This window comes from Trachemys scripta, chromosome 7, assembly GCF_013100865.1.
Source record: "Trachemys scripta elegans isolate TJP31775 chromosome 7, CAS_Tse_1.0, whole genome shotgun sequence".
Lineage (NCBI taxonomy): Eukaryota > Metazoa > Chordata > Testudines > Emydidae > Trachemys > Trachemys scripta.
The window spans coordinates 48,760,686-48,780,535 of record NC_048304.1 but is presented as its reverse complement, the minus strand read 5'-3'; the positions used below and the strand labels follow the sequence as shown (position 1 = coordinate 48,780,535).

The following is a 19,850-nucleotide window of genomic DNA, read 5'->3' as shown; positions in this document are numbered from 1 at the left end:
AGCCTTGCCCCGAATCATTTATTGATCCACACAGAGCCAGCACCACGCACAAGCCGAGCCTCCAGGAAGCGCGGTCCCCCTGGCAAGCTCGGGATATTCAACAGAGTCGAGTTCAAAAACATTCACTGAAAAACTCAAATTCCCACACAAGGCCCTCCTGCAAAGCAGGTGGCCTCTTGGATGCATTCGCATGGCCTCAAGTCCCACATGCTCATGGGGAGTGGCTCGGTTGCTTCACTCCAGCCTGGCAGCCTTGCACCAGTGCCCCAGCTCCCTGTGCACCGGGGGTCTGCTGCTCCTCCAGGGAAGGGTTAAGGTTAGGGCCTGTCCAAGGCTAGGGCTACATCCCTCTCCCTCCAATGCTATCTACTTGCCATTGCTATTGGCCCATGCTCCCGCCAGGATGCACCGAGGTTGCTGGGGGCAGGTTGTAGGGCGTCATCCCTCCATTCATGTGATGGACCTAGTCATGCAACAGCGCCCAGGGCCTCTTCTCCAGGATACCCATGGGGGTAGACCCATCCCTGGCACCAGCTCCATTGAGGATACACTTTGGGATGGGGTTGCCCCACGTGGTCCCCTGAGCTCCTCCTGGCCTTCCTTTGGATGCTGCCCTCTACCGAGGCCACCTTTGGTAACGGGGATCCTGGAAAGACCAATGCAGGGTCTTGAGGGCTGCATTGGTCCCTGGAGCAATTCCCCTGGGCTTGCCCCACAGACAGCCCCAAGCGCAGCTGGATCAAGAGAGTCCTCAGGCCTGCCAGCACAGCGCCCTGTGGCTGCACCTGTCCAGGGAACTAGGGTCTGGCTATATCAGGCAGTCTTGGCTGTTCTGTTTAACAAGCCACAGGGCAGGGCTGAACGGATCCAGGGCCCTCCCACTCTCTGAGTCCATTGCTACCCCCCAGGAATGGGAAACAGGGTTCAGGGGCTGCCATTAAAGTCCACATTGAGCCACCACCTATCCCTGGACACGGCTAGGCCCAACGGAGCCAGAGGCCCTGACAGGAGGATTAACCCAGACTGGCTGTACCGCCCCACCTCTCCCCAAGGCGCAGCCAGAAGCGGCCATCCCAGCAGTGACCCAGCAGCCCCACATATATGCACACATGATGGGGGGGCAGTTCACCCCCCCCCCCCAAGGGAAATGTCCCACACAGCCCCTCCATCGCTCACACTTGTGCCTCACACGGCACCGGAGCCCCCCAGGGGGGAGCCACCCACCTCCCATTCCTCCGCCACCCCCTCCCACACTCCCCCCCCACCTCCCTGCACCCACGCAGGGGAGCTCCCAACCCACAAGCATAGTCCCGGAGCGGATCCGTCCATGTCCGCCTGGTTTCGCTGCCTCTTCTCCTAGCCACCTGGTGTCAGTTGGAGTGTCAGGTCCGGGACAGGGTGGCTCAGCCCGGGGTGCGGGTAGTCAGTGCCTCCTGCATCTTCTGGCGGCAGCACGCATACTTGTGCAGGATCTGCCGGACGTGCTCCTCCTCCTCGCGCTGCAGGATGCGCAGGAAGTTGTGCAGCTCGGGCATGCTGAAGGCGTCCCACTGCAGGGCGAGAGGGAAGAGAGCCTGTCACCCTGGGAGCCTGTGCCACGGTGTGCAGCATCACCCAGGTAGTGGGTCTGGGCTGCGGGGCATTAGCAGAGCTCTCGGGAGATTACGGGGTTGAAACCCAAGGCTGGACTAGCGTGCGGGGGTGGTGGGGGAAAGCTGTGGGTCAGGATGGAGGGGCATCAACAGAGCTGAGTGGGGTCCATAACAGAAATAGCAGGATGGCTGCAGGTTAGGACTGATGGGCATTGGCAGGGGGAGAAAAAGAGGGAGCCCAGGGCTGCAAGTCAGTTGAAGGGCACTGGTAGTACTGCATGGGGTCCACGACTGGAACAGCAGGGGGCTCTGGTCCAGTATCCTTCAACTACACTGCCCCATACCGACCTAACCTTACAGGAATCAGCAGTGATCTCGGATTCCCTCCTAATGGCAAGAGGGGTTTGAGGTTCTCATGCTGGGGCAGTGCCCCGCACCTCACTGTCCCCATCTCATGCTCTCAGGCGTAGCCTTCTGTTTCTACCCTGTCATGCCCACGTCCCAAATGGGACCTTGCTGAGCTCCCCTATTTGATCCCATTGTTCCCCTTATCCTCTGGAATGGATGATTTTATGAAATTGTAGCATGAACTGACTGTGTCAGGGAACACCTGTCTGTATGTGGATCCCCCAAGATTTAGCAGGGTCATGTCTGTCTCTGCCAGGTCAGAGATAATGGGGACTAATCAGCATACAACAATCAATCCTCTACTCAAAGTAAAATGCTCTGGGACAAGGGGATTGCTCCAGCTGGGAAAAGACACTTCCTGCCCCTGTCTGAAGGGAGGGGGGTTTGGAAAGTTACCAGGAGGAGAATAAAGGAAGCAGGTGCCCCCCCCTGGAGTCTATAAAGGAGCTCACAGAGGGGAAAGGTCCAGGAGTGAGCCATTTTTTGCAGCAGATGAAGAAGAGGAAGGCTGCAGCAGGGACAGGCTAGGCAAGGGGGTGCCCACCTGCCAGAACACAGATGTTCCCCAAGGGAAGGGTAAGCTAGTGAGGGACATCGCGTTTAGGGTGTTTGATTGTTTTGTACGGTCTATAATCTCCTGCCCATCACATCAACATATATAAAAAGCATCAAATTGAAAGACTGTACAAAGCGAGTGTGCGCGTGTGCACGGCTTCCCAACTATTGTGCGCCCCTGAGAGAGTTAAATTGAAACCGGCATCACCCCTTTCGGGAGGAGTTCTGGGAGCGGGGTGTGCTCACGCACTGGGGAGTGTGAAGGGTCAGCGCTATGCCCCAAAGAGCAGGTGACTGTACAGCGGGTTCCAGCACTTGGAGCGGGGTGGCCAGATGCGAGGTCTGTGCCATGAGTGTGCCTAGGGATCCTGAGACCGGGGCAGTGGCTGGACTCCGTTCAGGCTCTAGGCAGGGCCGGCTCCAAGTTTTTTGCCGCCCCAAGCAAAAAAAAATTTCCCGTGCCCCCCGGCCCCACCCCAACTCCGCCCCTTCCCCACCCCATTCCAATCCCTTCCCCAAATCCCTGGCCCTGCCTCCTCCCCTGGGCGTGCCGCATTTCCCCTCCTACCCCTCCCTCCGAGGCAAGCCTGTCGGGGAGAAGCGGAGCGGCGGCGCGCTCAGGGGAGCAGGCGGCAGTGGAGCGGAGGTGAGCTGGGAGGGAGCGGTTCCTCTGCTCCCCCGCCCCCCGGTTACTTTCTGCGGCCCTCCCCATGCCTCCACCGCCGCAGCTCACCTCCGCTCAGGGCCGGCTCCCGGCTTTTTACGCCCCAAGCAAAAAAAAAAAAAAAAAAAGTGGAAAAAGTGCTGCCCCAAGCACATGCTTGGAGTGCTGGTGCCTAGAGCCGGCCCTGGCTCCAGGAGCTTGAAGCATCCTGAGGATGGGGATACTGAGGACAGAGGCTCGGATTCTCCTTGCAGCAAGCCTGGTGAGTAGCCAGGAAGGGGCGCTTACAAGAATCTGTGACACCCCTCTGCACTCAATTCCCCCTTTCCAGCCGTCTGGCCCTGCCATCAGGGCCAGTCAGCGAAGCAGCCAGCAGGGGGCAGTGCTGTAACACCCTTCCCACAACCCATAGGCTTCCAGAGGGACTCAGGCTCCCACTCGAGACACATCAGGGATTCCCAGACTCACATTGACCTCTCCGGTTTCATTCTCCTTCAGAACGAAGCTGAGGACCTTCTCGTTGGGGCCAGCCAGCAGCCGGAGATGCAGGGGCTGCTCCTCGTCTGAGAGCTTCCGCAGGTACACTGCAATGACAGACGGGCCACGCAGCTCAGTACAGTGGAGCAGATGGCTCCAGCTACTCCAGCCCCAACCTCTCCCAGCAGGGGACATGGGGCACTGGCTGTGGGGAGTCCCGGCTACTCCAGCCCCAACCTCTCCCAGCAGGGGGCGCTGTGAGGAAGTGGGGCAGCCACTGTGGCAGGGTAAGACTTAAGCCCTGGCTGGTCAGTGTAATCTAGGGTGACCAGACAGCAAGTGTGAAAAATCGGGATGGGGGTGGGTGGGTGGGGGGTAATAGGAGCCTATATAAGAAAAAGACCCAAAAATCGGGACTGTACCTATAAAATCGGGACATCTGGTCACCCTAGTATAATCTACACACCGGGAATAGCTCTGGCTGGTTTTAAAGCCGGTTGAAATAGGGACTGAGCCCAAGGTAGGAGAGGAGGCCAGGTACCTTGGTCATCCTTCTCAGCTCGCTCGAAGAGAGCAAACTTGCGGGGGTTGTCAACCACCATAAACTTCTTGAGCAGGGCCTCGATGACCTCGCTGGCGCGGGTGCGGGAGATGATGTGCAGGTGCTTGACCGTGTCCTTGGGCAGGTAGAAGGACGTGCGGCGCGTCACCACCTGGGAGCGTGGTGCCTTATTGACGTCCTGAATGGAGGGCGCCTTCTTGCTGGCTGGCACCGAGACCGGCCGAATCAGCTTCAGCTGCACCTTGATGAAGCCAGTGTAGGAGCCATCTTTGTTCTGGGAGGAGGCAGAGCCAAAGAGAGAATGAGCTGGGCAGAGCTGGGGAGTGGGGCAGGAAAATGGGGTGGTGAACATGAAATGGGCTCTGGGTGCAGCCTCTGGGGGCAGGGAACACCCAGAGTTGGATCCTTGTGCCCCCTGGAATGGGCTCCGGATGCAGCCCTGGGAGCACGGAAGACCTGGACATAGAGCCATGATCCCCCTGGAATGGATTCTGGGCATAGCCCCTTTTTGAGAGTTTGAATCTGAAGCTCTAAGCTCTTTGCCATGCCCCATCGCCCGGGCGCAGATCCACTGCGCTCCTGGCCTCACCAAGCTCATGAAGAGGTTGCTGTTGATCTGGCTGTTGTATTCCTTTATCTTCTGCTCAATCTCGGCTTGGGTCAGAACCGGCTTCTCCCAGTCAATCTGCTCATCCTGCAGGAGAGAGAAGCATAGGGTCAGCCCACCTCCCTGGATAGCAGGGGCTCCCACGCAGCTCCTATCCCCACTGCTACCCCCTGCAACACTGCCCGGCCACAGGATGAGTTCCCTGCCCCCACGGGAGAGGTAGATACCAAGTCTGCTTTAATCACACCTGCTCTGCAGGATAGACCAGAAACCCCCGTGGGCAGATACCTCATACGAGGGGTGCATCTGGAGAGAGATAAAACCCTGCTGAGCCTTCCTGTAGGATCCCCCCAGCCCTGGCTGGGGGCAGCTCCCTGGATCCACAGGTAGGATCAAAGTGGGGCGTCAGGAATCATCCCCCCTGCTTGTTATCCCAGAGGCTTCTAAGAGGCTGCGAACCAGAGAGAGGTTTAAATCATGCAGCAGCCAACCCCACAGAAGCCACAGGCTGGGCCCAGCAGGTGGGCACTAGGGGAGGCTCAGGGCAGAGGAAGACTATGCCAGCCAGCAAGGCAGACTGTCATTACCACTGGAGAAACCACTTCAAAGCCAAGAGCTACAGCAGCTGCTGGCCTGATCCAGGGGCGAGGAGACACTCGCTGCCGAGCAGCAACCACTGGCGGGTGTATAGCTCACACCCCCATGCTGACACAGGGAACTTACACAGATGGGGCTGGGGTGCAAGTCAGCGACCAGCCTCCAGAAGAAAAACACAGGAGGCTCCAGCAGGAGATCCCATCTCCAGGGCGCCTCAGGCAATTGCATCCCCGACCCTGCCAGCAGGCCAGGTGCCTCTGTGCCACCCTCGGCCAGGGGGTAATCAGTAGATGCCCTGCATTTGAGCTAGAACAGACTACTCGGATCACCTGCTCTGAGCCCCTGCAAACACAGGCCAGAGAATTCCCAGGATTACTTTCAAGGGACTAAGTGGCCCAGGCCCTGTGGTACTAAATGGGGAGCGGGCACAGCATGGGGGTTCCAGGCTAAACACCTGTCCCCCCTGACCAATGCGAGGCAAAGAACAGCGGCTTGGTCTGGGGTATTTGCTTCAATGCACATGTCGCTCTTCAGGGGCTAACTCGGCACTGCCCGAGTGTGGTTTTGGTTTAACCCCATGGCCATGCGCCTGCAGTTTGAGTTGCACCATAGCAAGGGTTGGGGTGGGGGTGGGGGCATGGAAATGGAGAGAGAGGAATTTATCAACCCCATGCTGCTCAGGGTTGGCACAGGAGATCTAGACACAACTCTCCGCTAGGGCATGTCCCCAGCCAGGAACCTGGTTAGGAGCCCCAACACCACAATGATGGGCCATCTTATAGCACCTCAGTAGGACAATGCAGCCAGCTCATGTATTACCAGCTCTTACTTCCCACAGATCACACACAAACACGCCCAGGACACACATGCCGCCAGAGCAGGAAAGCCAACCCTCTTTCTTTCCGCTGTCACAGAACTTCATTGCACCCTCTTGCATCAGCCTGGCTTCCTGCTGACATCAGCCCTCTGTACGCCACACCCCCCGCCCCCCCCCGCCCCATGCAAGGGGAATTACAGATGAGCTCACCACAGACCAATCAGAGCTCTCCTGGGATTTCTGGGAACCACTTCTTTTCCTTTCCCACCACAAAGCCGGCAGCTGCCTGCGCAGGATGGCAGTGGGGGAGAAGAGAGAAGCGAATGGAAGCGAATGGCACGTGGCACACACACCCCTCCACTGCATGGCACACATCAGACATGCGTGGACACACCCCTGGATGCTCACACCCATATACACACAAACAGATACTACATAGCGTATGGGTAGTAACTCGCACCTGGCATTAGCACCTGCGGCAGCTGCCCAGCATACTGTCTGGGGAGAGAGATGGCCAATGAGAGGGCAGATTGTGCTGGGGAGGGGGTCCCGAAGCCAGTCAAAGGGGCAACTGGCAGAAGTGTTAGAGAAGGAGAATGGAGATGCTGAGCTAGCGGGCGAACCGGAGCTGGGCTGAGCAAATAAAAAAAGAACAGGAGAATACAAGCAGGGGACTGAGAGGCGAAAAAGAGGAAAGAAGGAAAAATAGGAAAAGGTTTCAGGTCAGGAGAAGCAGGAAAAAAAACAAACAAAAATAGACCTGGGTTCGTGTGCAGACACTGTTAGAGAAGGGAGGGAAATCAAATCTACAGACTTACTGGAGAGAGAGAATCAAAAGGGGGGGAAAAAATCTGAAATATAATTGGGGAAAAAGGGAATTGATCAAAGCTGCGTGAGATGCAGACAGATCCTGAAAATGGTAAACGAGAACCACCCCGCCCCCCTCCAAAAAAACACCTACAGTACTTGAAAACAGAGAGAAACTCTTTGAACATCTTGACGGAACACAGCTCAAAAGATGCCCAATGGCCAGGTGAGGGCCCACTAGGTGTGGATAAACTCGGCGCAAAGAGGTACAGCCACAGAATCTAAGGAGCACTTTGAGCCGAAGAGGAGCAAAAAAAAAAAAGGGGGGGGGGGGCGGGACAGCAAGAGTGGAACTGGACTTACAGCCAAAGAGAGGAAACATTGATTCTTCTCTGAAGTGACACAGGATATTGTTGAGTGAGCTCTTGTGTTCTTGTTAACAGCAATGCATTTGGTACCAACCGCACAGCAGGGACAAGCACACAAAGATTAATGAGTTCGTCACCTATATAGCTAATTATTATAAGTAGTAAGTCTTTGGTAATGTTCGATATTATTTGTGCTCCTGGTACAATTGGGGGTTTTCCCTATAAAATGTAAAGGTATCCCTTTTGCCTTGGTTCGCCTCTGGCTCTCCTCACAGCTAGCACAGCCTCACCTAGCCAGGTCACCACATGTGCAACATATACACACAGTTCAAAGACAGCCAGCCTGCCTGCCTCCCCTCTCCCTCTCTCCTGGTGCTGCATGCCAGAGACCATCTCATCTCAAACAGAGGCTACAGCAGCTTCTAATTTACAATTGCTAGACCTGTTTTCTCCTCTTAACCCATGTCCACCTGCCTTCCTGTATCCAACCCTAGACAGTGCAATCAGCCCCTTACTACCACCCTCGCCATATTTACCCCATCAGGTCTAGCAAGCATTCACGGAGGGTGGCAGGACTGCTTCCCCATCCCCAGGCTGCCTGCTAGTTAATATCTATCAGAGAAACTGGAGTGCTCTGTGGCTTACCTGAGCCTGCTTTATCACCCACCAAGCTGTGGTTGCTACTCTGGTCCTTCCCCGAGCTCCCATATCTCTGACCCCACAGATCAGTCAGCTGATGATCCTCTAGGGCAGTGATTTTCAAACTGTGGGTTGCGACCCAGTACTGGGTAGCGGAACGTAAAGCACTGTGTCGCAGCGGCTCTGGTCAGCGCCGCCGACTGGGCTGTTAAAAGTCCCGTTGGCAGTGCTGCCCGGCTAAGGCAGTCTAGTCTCTACCTGTTCTGACACACCGCTATGCCCCAGAAGTAGCCATCAGCAGGTCCAGCTTCTAGGCGTGGGGGAGCCACGGGGCTCTGTGCACTGCCCCCACCCCAAATACTGGCCAGCCAATGGGAACTGGGGGCGGTGCCTGTGGGGGCCAATGGGCAACCGCCAATGGGAGCTGGGGGGAGGGGGTAGGCGGTGCCTGCGGGCAAGAGCCGTGCAGAGCTGCTTGCATACCTCCACCTAGGAGCCGGACCTGCTGCTCACCGCTTCCAGGGCACAGCACGGTCTGTGGTGCCAGAACAGGCAGGAAGCCTGCCTCTGTACCACTGCTGCATCACTGATCTGGAGCCACCTGAGGTAATCAATCCCCTGGCCCAGCCCTGACCCCCCCCCAAACCCGGAGCCCCTTCCTGCACCCCAAGCCCTTCATCCCCGGCCCTACCCCAGATCCTGCACCCCCAGCCCAGAGCCCTGAACCCCTCCCACACCCCAACTCCCAGTCCCAGCCCAGAGCCCCCTCCCACACCCTGAACCACTCATTCCTGGCCCCATCCCAACCCTCTGCCCCTCCCACACCCCAAACCCCTCATCTCCAGCTCCGTTGGGTCATAGGCATCAACAGTTTTCTTCAACTGGGCCACCAGAAAAAAAGTTTGAAAACCACTGTTCTAGGGAATGGTTCTCCAGTGTGATCATTCAGCCTGCACTGCCCTAGCTCTGGGCACGTGCTTGTCCCCTGGTTGTGGGGGAGGGAGCAGGTACCCAAGTTCTGCTCTACAAACAAGAGACCAGGGAATAACTCAGAGCGGCAGGCAGGGGGCCCTTCAGGCTGAGCCACAGACTCTGGGGTCTGAAGCACATTAATAGCAGGACACGCCACTAATCACGAGGAATTATCCAACACATTTGGAGCTGTGGAATCCCACAAAGCCTCCATCTAAAGCCGGGGACAGGGCTGCAGTGTCCAGACATCCATCTCCTGACAAATGCCATTAGATCAATGGCTTGGTCCCACCAACACAGCATGGCTGGGCATTACAATTACCCTGATTTTCCCGGAAGACTTGACAGACAACTGGAAAACTGCCGGGTTACGTCAGCACACACCCGAGAGATGAACGATGATTAATGAAAGGGAAGGAGAGAGCAAACGCTCAGAGCTGTCTGTCTTTGTTAACACGCATTTAACTCAAATGCTCAACAAACAGGCAGGAGGAAAACTCTCACTGTTAAAGTTTCAATACCCTTCAATTAAAGACTGAGAAAGCTCTTGCCCCATGTTACCAGATGCTCTGGAACTACTCCATATGAAGCCAGTCAGGACTCTGGGGGAGCCTTCTCTCTCTGAACATACTGTCTCCAGGGCAAGAAGCTTACACAGCTTCAACCTTCCTGGGTCTGACCTCGGAGCATTCAGCATCTCCTTCCACACCGTGGGCTTCCCACAGCGAGTCCGCCCAGGCGGGGCTCCTGGGGAAGCCAGAGGGCCCTGCACCCCAACTCTGCAGTCAGGTGGGACTCTCAGCCAGCCGGTAAAACAGAAGGTTTATTCGTCAACAGGAACACAGCGGCGTAGAACAGAACTTGTTAGCACAGAAATCAGTGACTTTCAGCCAAGTCCATCTTGGGGGAAGGGGAGCCCAGAGTCAGGGCTCTTGTCCTCCCCCTGCGCCCCAAGCCAGCCGAGGCCAACTCACTTCCAGCTGCCTGGCCCCTGCCCTGCCCGTTGCTCCTGCTCCAGCCTTTGTCTCGCTTCCTGGGACAAGAGTCACCTGGGCGCATCCCCCTCCTGGGTCTCAGGTTAAGAAGGGGTGGCCATGGCATCCATGCAGGCAGCTGGAGCAGCCTCCGCAAAAGTCACACACGCTTATTCCCACCACCAGACATTGGTGCAATACACAGGGAAACTGAGGCACGCACAGCATTCATGCAAAACAGTAAGACTCACATAGGCTCACATACAATATAACAAGGGAAAATCCCCACTTAGTCACACCGCAGGGACATCTCCAGCAAAGGCAGGGGAGACAACTGCACATTCCTGCTCTTCCTACAGAAGCAGTCAAAAAAAAAAAAAAAAAAAATACGGAGCCAATGTCTAGTTTTCTGGTTGCCTTCCCAAGTCACATTTAAGACAGGAAGTGCAAAGCTGCTTTAAACTCCTGCATGCTATCGTTGTAATGTGCTCTGTTAAACAAGGACTGCTGCCCAAGGCCCAACATCTGACTGCCCCCGAGTCTGGGAAGAAAGTCGGGTCGTGTGGATTTTGCCTCGTCCACGTAGCCTTTGGGAATCAATACATTAAGGGCAAGTTACTAGCACTGTTCTCTGTCCACAACTGTAATTCCATGGGCGGGAAGCTCTGCTCTGCAAGCAGGCCTAGAGCAGCTTAGGCAGAGACTTACAAAACCCAGCCCGGCTATGCATCGACAGGATGTGGGACCATGGGCGTGCGTCGGGTTGGAGCGCGTTTCCCATGTGCAGAGATCAGATCCAAGGAACTAAAGGGGGAAATCTCTGTATCCTGAGGACCAGGGCAGGCGGAAGCCTGCGAGGGTGGGGTGCACAGCTCGTGGCTGAAGGATGAAAAGTCACAGGGAGGGACACTGGCATCCTGTTTACAGAACAAAGGGAATTTTCTCCAAGGCCCATTTTCTGGGACATTACATAACGCATCACTCCCTGCTCCAATGCCGCAGCACCTCCTACAGGCACCCCTGGCTCCAGACATTCCCTGCCAGCTAATGCTAGGGCAGTGATAGCGTTCCCCACACACAATCTCACACACACCAGTACCCTCAGCTGCTCCAAGCCCAGCTAGGGGAGTAGCTGCCGCTTTGCTCAGATCAGCCTTGTTTTGCTTAGAACAGCTTTGAGGTTGGCTCTGCTGCTCCGCAACGGAAATATCACAGGGCTGGTTAGTTACCGGGCAATGGCAACACAGACGCACAGGGCGAGGGTGTGTTACAGGTCCCCTCACCCATGCCAAGCCACACAGGAGGAGTCCACCACAGCCTAAGCTAGGCAGCCTCAGCTCTGTCGCTCAGCTGCTTGTGCATTTAGCCCTGGTGGTCCCCGGGGAGTCAGCCCCACATATGCAGGAAGAGGCCCCTAAGTGGCGCCTAAAGGGGTGGTGAGATGCCCAGCCCACCTGCACATGCCGCATGTCATGATCAGCACAGGTCAAAGAGGGGCAGCCTGGAGCACTGGCACAGGACATTGTGCCAAGGCGTAGCGGATACCGGGCACCCATGGGTATGCTGGACCCAGGGAAAAGGAGGTGCGCCCCCTTGGAAAGGGAGAGGGAGGCCCTGGCAGCAGTGCCCCCTCCCAATGGCATTAAGTCATCACGGCCACACCCCACCCACAACATGGCACACGCATGGGAAACAGCTGCTATGCCAGGGTGAAGACAGCAAGGTGCCTAGCAGGTATAGGGTGCCCTGCCGGCTGGGAGGGAGCACCCCCCAATGCCACATGCCCAGCTGCCTGCCACCAGCACCAGTAGGCATGAGAAACGGCCATGAGCCAGGAGGGAAGTTCAGCAATCAGGGTGCAGGAGGCCGGGCGTGCAGGTCAGCACGGTGCCACTGCAAACCCGTCAGTCAATCCATACTGCCTGCACACCCGGTGCAACACAGCCAGCTGATCTTCCCTGGATGTCTCCTCTCCTGGCCCCAGGCTGCCCTTATCACTCCCCTGGCCTGCGATAAGGCCCTGCTCACTCCCTATGCCAGAGCCAGCAGCACCTTGAGTTATCACACAGCAAGCAACCATATACAGGCATAACGCCCTCTCTCACCATTAGAACAGTGTTCTTGGGGATGGGCCAGGCCCTGCTTTCTATGGCATTGGCATTACACTCACACACTGCAGCCTCCAGCATGCATTCAGACTGTTTGTCCAGGGTCCATGTCCCCTCCCCAAATCCCCACAGGAGCATCCCACGTTCCAAGAGCCCATCAAGCAGGAGCAGAGCCTGGGCTACAAAATGGACGAGATCTGTGTTTGGTCCCTCTCCCGACCCCAGGCGGCCCGGGGACCATAGCAGATTTTCACCCTGGATCCAGCAGGGCCATAGAAGAGCTGTTTACATGTTTGAGAGGCCTCGGATTTTTGGATCCTAACTAATATTTAACCCCCGGTGACACCCGCTGCCTCGGCTGAGATCCCACAACCTCCTGCCTTTGCTCAGTAGGGGAAGATGGGGGTGGGGGAGGGAATTTCCTCCCAGCCCACTCCCCTCACGCTTTCTGGCTGCATTTCTCTCTCTCCTTTCTCCAGTGTGGGGGCATCCTGCCCCTCCAGTCACTGCAGCTGGGTTCTCAACTGCCCCTTTCTCGGGCAAGGCACCAAAGCTACAGCCAGTCCAGGCCAGGGGGGCATTGTTCCCAACTGCCTGCAACCTCCCCATCCCTCTGACTGCCCCTACTGGGGGGACAGCTGCTCAGGGACATGGTGAAATGGTTTACAGACGGTGTGGCTGCTTCCGCTCTCCAACTGAGTCAGATGGATTGTATTACAACCCTGCTGCATCACCCTTAGTCATGGGTGAGTAGCACTCCCACTGGGCACAGCACCGTGTGTGTGTGTGGGGGGGGGGGGGAGGTACTGCTCCTCCAGTGCACAGACACCACACAGCTGGCCCTTTGCACGGAGCCCAAAGCGGGAGGGCAGCAGCCCTGACTCCCCTTAAACTTCCCGGGCCAGGGACGAAGAGCCAGCGTCGCCTGGAAGGAAGCGGACAGGGTTTATCCTGGGAGCAAAGCTCAGCCTAGCCCCATCCTCAGGAGAAGGCCCTGTGCTCTCCTGGCCTGTGCCTGGGAGTCAGCCTCAGGCAGGCTCTGCCCCTCCCCATCCAACACTCCCATTAAGAAGCATCCTGCTTTGTGCTTTGCCAGCCCTCAGGGAAGCAGCAGCTGGTGATGCTGGGCAAGGCCATGGTGACACTAACCCAACAAGGGCAGCACTCGGAATGTCTCCTGGTATCCAGGACGTCCAGTCGGCCACAACCTTGGAGTCCATTCGGACTCATTGGTGGCAGGAGAGGCCCCCAGAGCCAGGAGGCCAGAGATGCTCCCTTCTTATTTGCCACTGGCCAGAAGGTTGCCCCCCCACCCTCCCCATCACAGCCAGAGGCAGGTCCCAGTATCTCACACAGTTGTCACCTCCAGACACGAAGCTCCCCACACTGAAATGCCTGGCAACACAGATCACTGCCAGCTGCCCCCGGCCCCTCCACAGTGCCCTGCCCTCTGCACCAGCTCCCCATTGAGCAGAGAGCCCAGGGAAAGGTCCCAAAGCCCGCCATGGCCCTGATTATCCAAGAGATGCCTCTCCTGCTGCACCACAATCTCCAGTGGACCAATGGGGAAGAAGAGGAAGAGGGGCCAGTGGCTACAGCGCGGGACTGGGGCTCAGCAGACCCGGGCTCAACTCCTGGCTCTAGCACTGGCCTGCCGGGTGAAGTGGGATGAGCCCCAGATTTTCTTAGGAGCTCAGCTCCCCAGTAGGCACCTAAATGAAGTCGGCTGATGAGAATAGCTCTGCTTTGTAGTGGTAGTCTCAGCACAGTCACTGACTCACACACAAACGCTACTTCTCCTGCAGGCCCGGCAGAGGGCGGTTTCCATCATTAAGTGCTTGGGAGTTCTCAGATGGGGGCCAAACTCAGACAGAGCCAAGGATCTGAATGTACATTACACCTGGGAGTGAACCAAGCTTCACAATCCATCACACCCAGGATCATTGTACAGAATGGGGAAACTGAGGCACGGAGCTTTGAAGTGACTCACCCAAGGTCACCTGGTGAGTCAGTGGCAGGGCTGGCAACAGAGCCCAGGAGTCCTGGCTCCCAGCACCTCGGCTGTAACCACTAGGAAACACTTAATCACACAAACAGAGGAGACTAACAGGGCTCTGTCACTCACATAAGGACACTTCGCAGGGGTGTCTCCAGGGAGTTTCCTGAGCCAGCTGGGGGATTTACCCTTCTGTTGGGGTCTTAATGTATCACAGCTGGGAGGCTACAGCCTTTGCCAGCAGCAGATTTGGCACTCGGGGAACAACTGCTTTCCACCAAGCTCCGCAGAGTGGCAGGCACTGGCACAGCTGCAGGGGGCAGCAGGGCCCCCTCTCCCGCCGCTGACAAACAGGCACCACACAAAGGCCAGACTCTGCTCAGCAGCAGCCCAAGACTGGCACAGCAGAGGGTGTTGCAGAATAGGATCGAGGGGCATCAGTCAATCTGGGGGTCAGGATAAGACCAGCAAGAGGGGCTGTGGCCAGGAACATAGGGCACTAGCAAAGGGCAGGGGGCTGAAGTTTGCACAACACCCATTCCCACTTTGCTTAGTTTTTGCCAGCTAAATCAGCAATTCCCTTTGGGGAATTAAAAACTCCCCCAATTCATCCACGCCTCCCCTTTTGTACGTATGCACACACAATCTGTTCCAGTCACCAGCTGAGTGGAACCAACTCATCCACACCCAACCTCACCCCAGAGACTGAGATCATCCCATGTCTCACACCCTTGTGTCTCCTGACCTCAGATCATCTGCCAAAGCCACGAGCTGAGCCAAAGGTCAGCCAGATTCCCGGTCCTTTGGTGAATAGCACCAAGGGGCAACATGTCCCACAGTGCTGGCCCAGTTCAGCTCCTGTAGGGCCACAGGCTGAGTGGCCCCAGAGCACTCTGTAGGGCTCCAAGGGGACACCATGCGCAAGGTCCTCCCTAGCCACTGTTATCCACTAACAATGCAACCTCCTTTGGCTGGTGGCAGCTGGAGGTTTGTCATCGCAACGCTGGGTACTGGCCCATGGAGCCCTTTGGCCAGTGGGTGGCACAGACGCTACCCACCCTGCAGCTTTTAAGACAAGTCCAGTCATCTCTTTGTTGGGTTCTGAGGGCTGAGCTCCAACCCCTCAGGTCCCACAACTTCTTAGGACAGATGGAGACAGAGGCAGGGCACGAGAGTGGCTAAGACAGCAGTGGGCAAACTATGGCCTGCCAGCCATTTTAATCCGGCCCTCGAGTTCCCGCTAGGGAGCGGGGTCTGAGGTTTGCCCTGCTCCAGCCGGGGGGAGCAGGGTTGGGGGCTGCTCCACGTGGCTCCTGGAAGCAGGGCATGGCCCCCACTCTGGCTCCTATGCGTAGGGGCAGCCAGGGGCCTCTGCTCTGCACGGTGCCCGCGCCCCAAATGCCACCCCTGCAGCTCCCGCTCCCTGGGAACCGCAGCCAATGGGAGCTGCAGGGGCGGTGCCTGCAGACGGGACAGCGTGCAGAGCCACCTGGCCGCGCCTCCGCATAGGAGGCGGAGAAGGGACATGCCACTGCTTCCGGGACCCACTTGAGGTAAGCACTGCCCGGATCCTGCACCCTTGAGCCTTTCCCTGGTCCCCAACCCCTTGCCCAGTCCTGATCCTCCTCCCACCCTCTGAACCCCTCGATCTCAGCCCTGAGCATCCTCCTGCACCCCAAACCCATCATCCCCCCCCCCGAGCCCCCCCCCCCCAACCAAAGCCCCCCCCCCCCCCTGCACCCCCCTCCCCTGCCACCCCGTCCCTCACCCTGAACTCCTCATTTCTGGCTCCACCCCAGAGCCCGCACCCCCAACCAGAGCCCTCACCCCCTCCCACCCCAACCCCAATTTTGTGAGCATTCAGGCCAGCCATACAATTTCTATTCCCAGATTTGGCCCTCAGGCCAAAAAGTTTGCCCACCCCTGGGCTAAAAGGTGGCCAGGATTCCAGTGCTGGAACAGCCCTGGGCCCTTCAGTACAGCAGCACCCTTCAGGCTGGGTCTCCATCTCCACACCAGCTTGCCAAGTTCAGACACTATGTCCTTCTCCCCACAAGCCTGCCCTCGGGTAGCACAGAGCCGGGTGAGTTGGGCCTCCTCAGGCAGAGAAGGAACCTGGCAGATGCCCCATCACAGGGCAATGGTGCCATGTGGCAATTTGAGCCTGTCCCTCAATGACCATTCACCATTCTGGGTGCCAGACATAGCTCAAGCTGGTGCCCTGCCACAGGGTCCTCTGGGGCAGATCTCCCTAACTCAGACTCCATCTGCCACCTCCTCACTCCTCCCTCCCCCATCTGCCAGGATGACCTGGGAGTGTTAGATTGATGCATAAAACCAGAGAGCTCCTCCTGCCCTTACCACCACCCCAGTGCCCAGCACTCTGGGGATGGACACCACAGGAACTGGAAGCCCGAAGACAGATGGAAAAGGTGAAGAATTCGGAGAGCCGGATAACAATGCAGCTGCACCCAGTCTCAACCCACAGCCCCCGCCCGCTGTTCCAGTCCTGGGTCCCTCCCAGTTCAGCCAATGCCCCTCAATCCTGACCCGAACCCTCCCAAAAGCCAAGTCTTCCAGTGGTGCCAAACTAAGTGATGGTTTTACACTAAATGCCCATTAAGAGGTTGGCAGGAGACCCACCAAACTCACGCCATGTGTGATGTCGCCACAGCTGAAGGGCAATACCCCACCTCTCTTTACCCCACAGACCTCAGTGAGCCATGCGCCAGCCAGGCCAGGAAGACAAGAAACCCCCCCTCCCGACTGGCCCCCCCATGGCATTTGGCCAAGGTACTTCAGCCCCCGTGACAGCAGCGAAAAGGTTAGTTTCACATACACACACACCTCAAAAAAAAAAAAAAAAAAAAAAAAAAAAAAAAAACCGTTCCCGGAAAACACGCCTACCCAACCAAGCGCATTTGATACACCCCTGGGAAGGCTCAATGGAGGACCAGCCCTCCGCCCCGGTACCCTGGGATGGGCCCAATCAGCCTGCTTGCTAAGTGCCCAGAGCCTGGGCTGACGGGGTACGACTCGCTGGCTAGCCAGCCCCCCTCCACCAAACTTCGCTCACCTCGGAGACACACAGGGCAGCCCCCCATCCGCGTCCTGTTCAGCCCGTGTGGCTCCCCAAGGCACATAGGGGACCAGCCAGTGGAGAAGCAGGACCCAGGAGTAATAGGCTCGGGTCCGAAGAAATCAGATCAGGCGGCAATGAGGTCTTTTGGGCAGGGGTCTTGTTCATCCCACAGTGTGTCTGCGCAGCACCAAGCAGACCGGGGCTCTGGGCACAAGGGCAATCGAAATAACAGTCATCTGGTTCAAAGGAAGGGGGGCAAACTCCAGCTCGAGGATCTGGATCTCCCCATCCACGTACAGGGAAATCCGGATTCTTCTCCCCTCCCCCGGCACACTCCAAGTCGGGGCTCCCCTACAGGGCACTGGGGTGGGGGGGATCCGGATCCCCCCCACTCCGAATCGGGGCTCCCCTACAGGGCACTGAGGGGGATCCGGATCCCCCCCACACACACACTCCGAATCGGGGCTCCACCTCACCTTGTCCTTGTGGGGTTTGCGGATGAAGGAGGTGCGCGCCGTGAAGTACTGCTCCAGCTCCGAGTCCGAGTCCTCCTGGCTGCAGTAGCCGCTGCTGGTGGTGCTGCTCCAGGTCATTTCGAAGGACGGGGTCCCCGGCTCGCACTCGCTCATCCCCTCCCCGGCCGCTGCTCGCCCTCCGACCCTGGAAACCAGCCTCGCCCTTCTCCGGCCCGGGCTGGGAGCTCTCAGGTCACCGAGCCCGCTCGGAACAAGCCCGGATCTACCGGCAGCCCCCGAGGCTCGGTCCGAACCGGGCTCGGACGATGAAGCAGGTCGGGGCGCAGCGTGCACCCTCACGCCGAAGCACTGACTGACTGCCCGTCTGCACGCCCGTGGTCCCGGCTCCTCCTCGCCCTCGCCTGGCTGCAGCTGAGCCGTTGAGATTGAAACGTACACACTGCACCAGGGGCCGGCCCGCATTGGGGAAGGCTGCGCAGCCAGCTGGGGCGGGGCGAACCCGCTCCGGACCCTCCCCTTTCCGGCCGTGATTTCATCCCCAAAGCAGCTCGCCCTGCCTGCGGCGGCCGCGCTTCGTCGGTGCTTCACAAACATTAGCCAGCCTGGGGCCAGCATCTCCCATTATGAAGGGACGCCACTACTACCTCCGCCTCGCTCAGCGTGTCTGCATGAGCCTGGCAGGACGCCCATCATGGTGGTATCTGGGCGCTTCACAGGCCTTATGTATTTATCCTCCCAGTATGGTGACCAGACAGCAAGTGTGAAAAATTGGGACGGGGGTAGAGCCTATATAAGAGAAAGACACAAAAATAGGGACTGTCCCAATAAAATCTGGACATCTGGTCACCCTACCTCCCAGACCCCCATATCACACATGGGGAACTAAAGCACAGAGACTGGGGCCAGCTTCTCCAAGGTCTTTACAGCCTAACGACCTTGCAGGAGCTGGGCCTAAAGTGACTTGCCCAAGGTCACACAGGACACGTGGTGGAGCTGGAAATTGAGGTCAGGCCTCCCCGTCACACATTAGTGCCCTAAGCCAGCCTGGGAATAGCCCCAATTCTCAGGCCTGTGCTCTAACCACCTGGCAATACTCTCAGGTACATAGGTAGGTGTGCGCGGAGTTAATCAGCCCTTTCACCCAGGAGTCAGAGGTGGGTGCAGCTTAGGCCAGAAGGACCAAAGGAGAGAGACAGACACACTAACTCAGCAGGACATGAGGATCATTTCCATTAAGATGAAACTGCCTTTCTTCTGCATGAGGGAGGTGGTGACAGCCCCAGCAGCCACAGTTCAGTGTGGGACAGTGCAGAGTGGGGATGAAACCTGGCTGCCCTTTGTCCCCTCCCAGATCTGCCTAGGTGATTGTCCCCCAGCGGCACCTTGGAGACACAGGCAGGGTGCTGGGGCTGCTGACCCTGCTTTCAGGTTCTCATTTGCACGGAGAATTCCAGGCAGTCTCACTTTCTTGCATATGTGATCAGGGAGGGGCAGTCCAATTTGGAAAGAGCGCGAGCCAGTCCTCCCACCTGGTGGGAACTCCCCCCCCCCCCCAACCGCCTCCCCCCCCCCCCAATCTTAGCCCCAAAATGCAAACCTCCCTCCCAAACTCAAGCTAGGCCCCCCAAGCATTTAGCCAAATCAAAGCACAATCTAGCCCCCCCCCCAAAAAAGCTTTCCCCAAACACAAACTGAACTTCCTTTGCCTAAAGCACAGGGCCCCCGATCCCCCGCACAGACGGCAAGGTTTGGTTTGCTCCACTCCCCTCTGTGTTCCCTGGAGAGATGCGGCTATCGATGAATTTCTGATTGCACCAGGAAGAAGCAGTAATACCATGACAAACCCTGGCCTTTTATGAATTCCGGTCCGGATTCGCAGGCTGGGGCATTCAGACAGCTCTGAAAAGCACCCAGCTGTCTGGGAGTGGGTCAGATCCAGCGTCTGAGGCAAAGTGCTACTACAACAGCCGAACAGGGCCACAAGGAGCCTGCTCTACCCACCATCAGTGAACCTCTCAGCTAGGGTGACCAGACAGCAAGTGTGAAAAATCGGGACAGGCGATGGGGGATAATAGGCGCCAATATAAGACAAAGCCCCAAATATCAGGACTGTCCCTATAAAATCGGGACATCTGGTCACCCTACCCTC

At 57.5% G+C, this 19,850-nt stretch overlaps 1 protein-coding gene across 3 annotated transcripts in view; it reads right to left on the bottom strand.

The window, feature by feature from the left end:
• The window catches only part of RASSF1 (Ras association domain family member 1), a 29,976-nt gene continuing 10,126 nt past the window's right edge, over positions 1-19,850 (bottom strand). The window contains exons 1-5 of one of the 3 annotated variants that reach the window (XM_034776930.1): positions 17,702-18,331; positions 4,848-4,952; positions 4,238-4,532; positions 3,688-3,803; positions 1-1,550 (exon numbers count right to left, since the gene is read on the bottom strand). In XM_034776930.1, coding sequence (XP_034632821.1) covers positions 1,404-1,550; positions 3,688-3,803; positions 4,238-4,532; positions 4,848-4,952; positions 17,702-18,316 — 1,278 coding nt within the window. In that variant the 5' untranslated portion in view covers positions 18,317-18,331 and the 3' untranslated portion in view covers positions 1-1,403. Of the gene's footprint in view, positions 1,551-3,687; positions 3,804-4,237; positions 4,533-4,847; positions 4,953-17,219; positions 17,538-17,701; positions 18,332-19,850 lie in introns of those variants that run through there. The other 2 variants (XM_034776932.1, XM_034776931.1) reach the window with 2 other exon arrangements.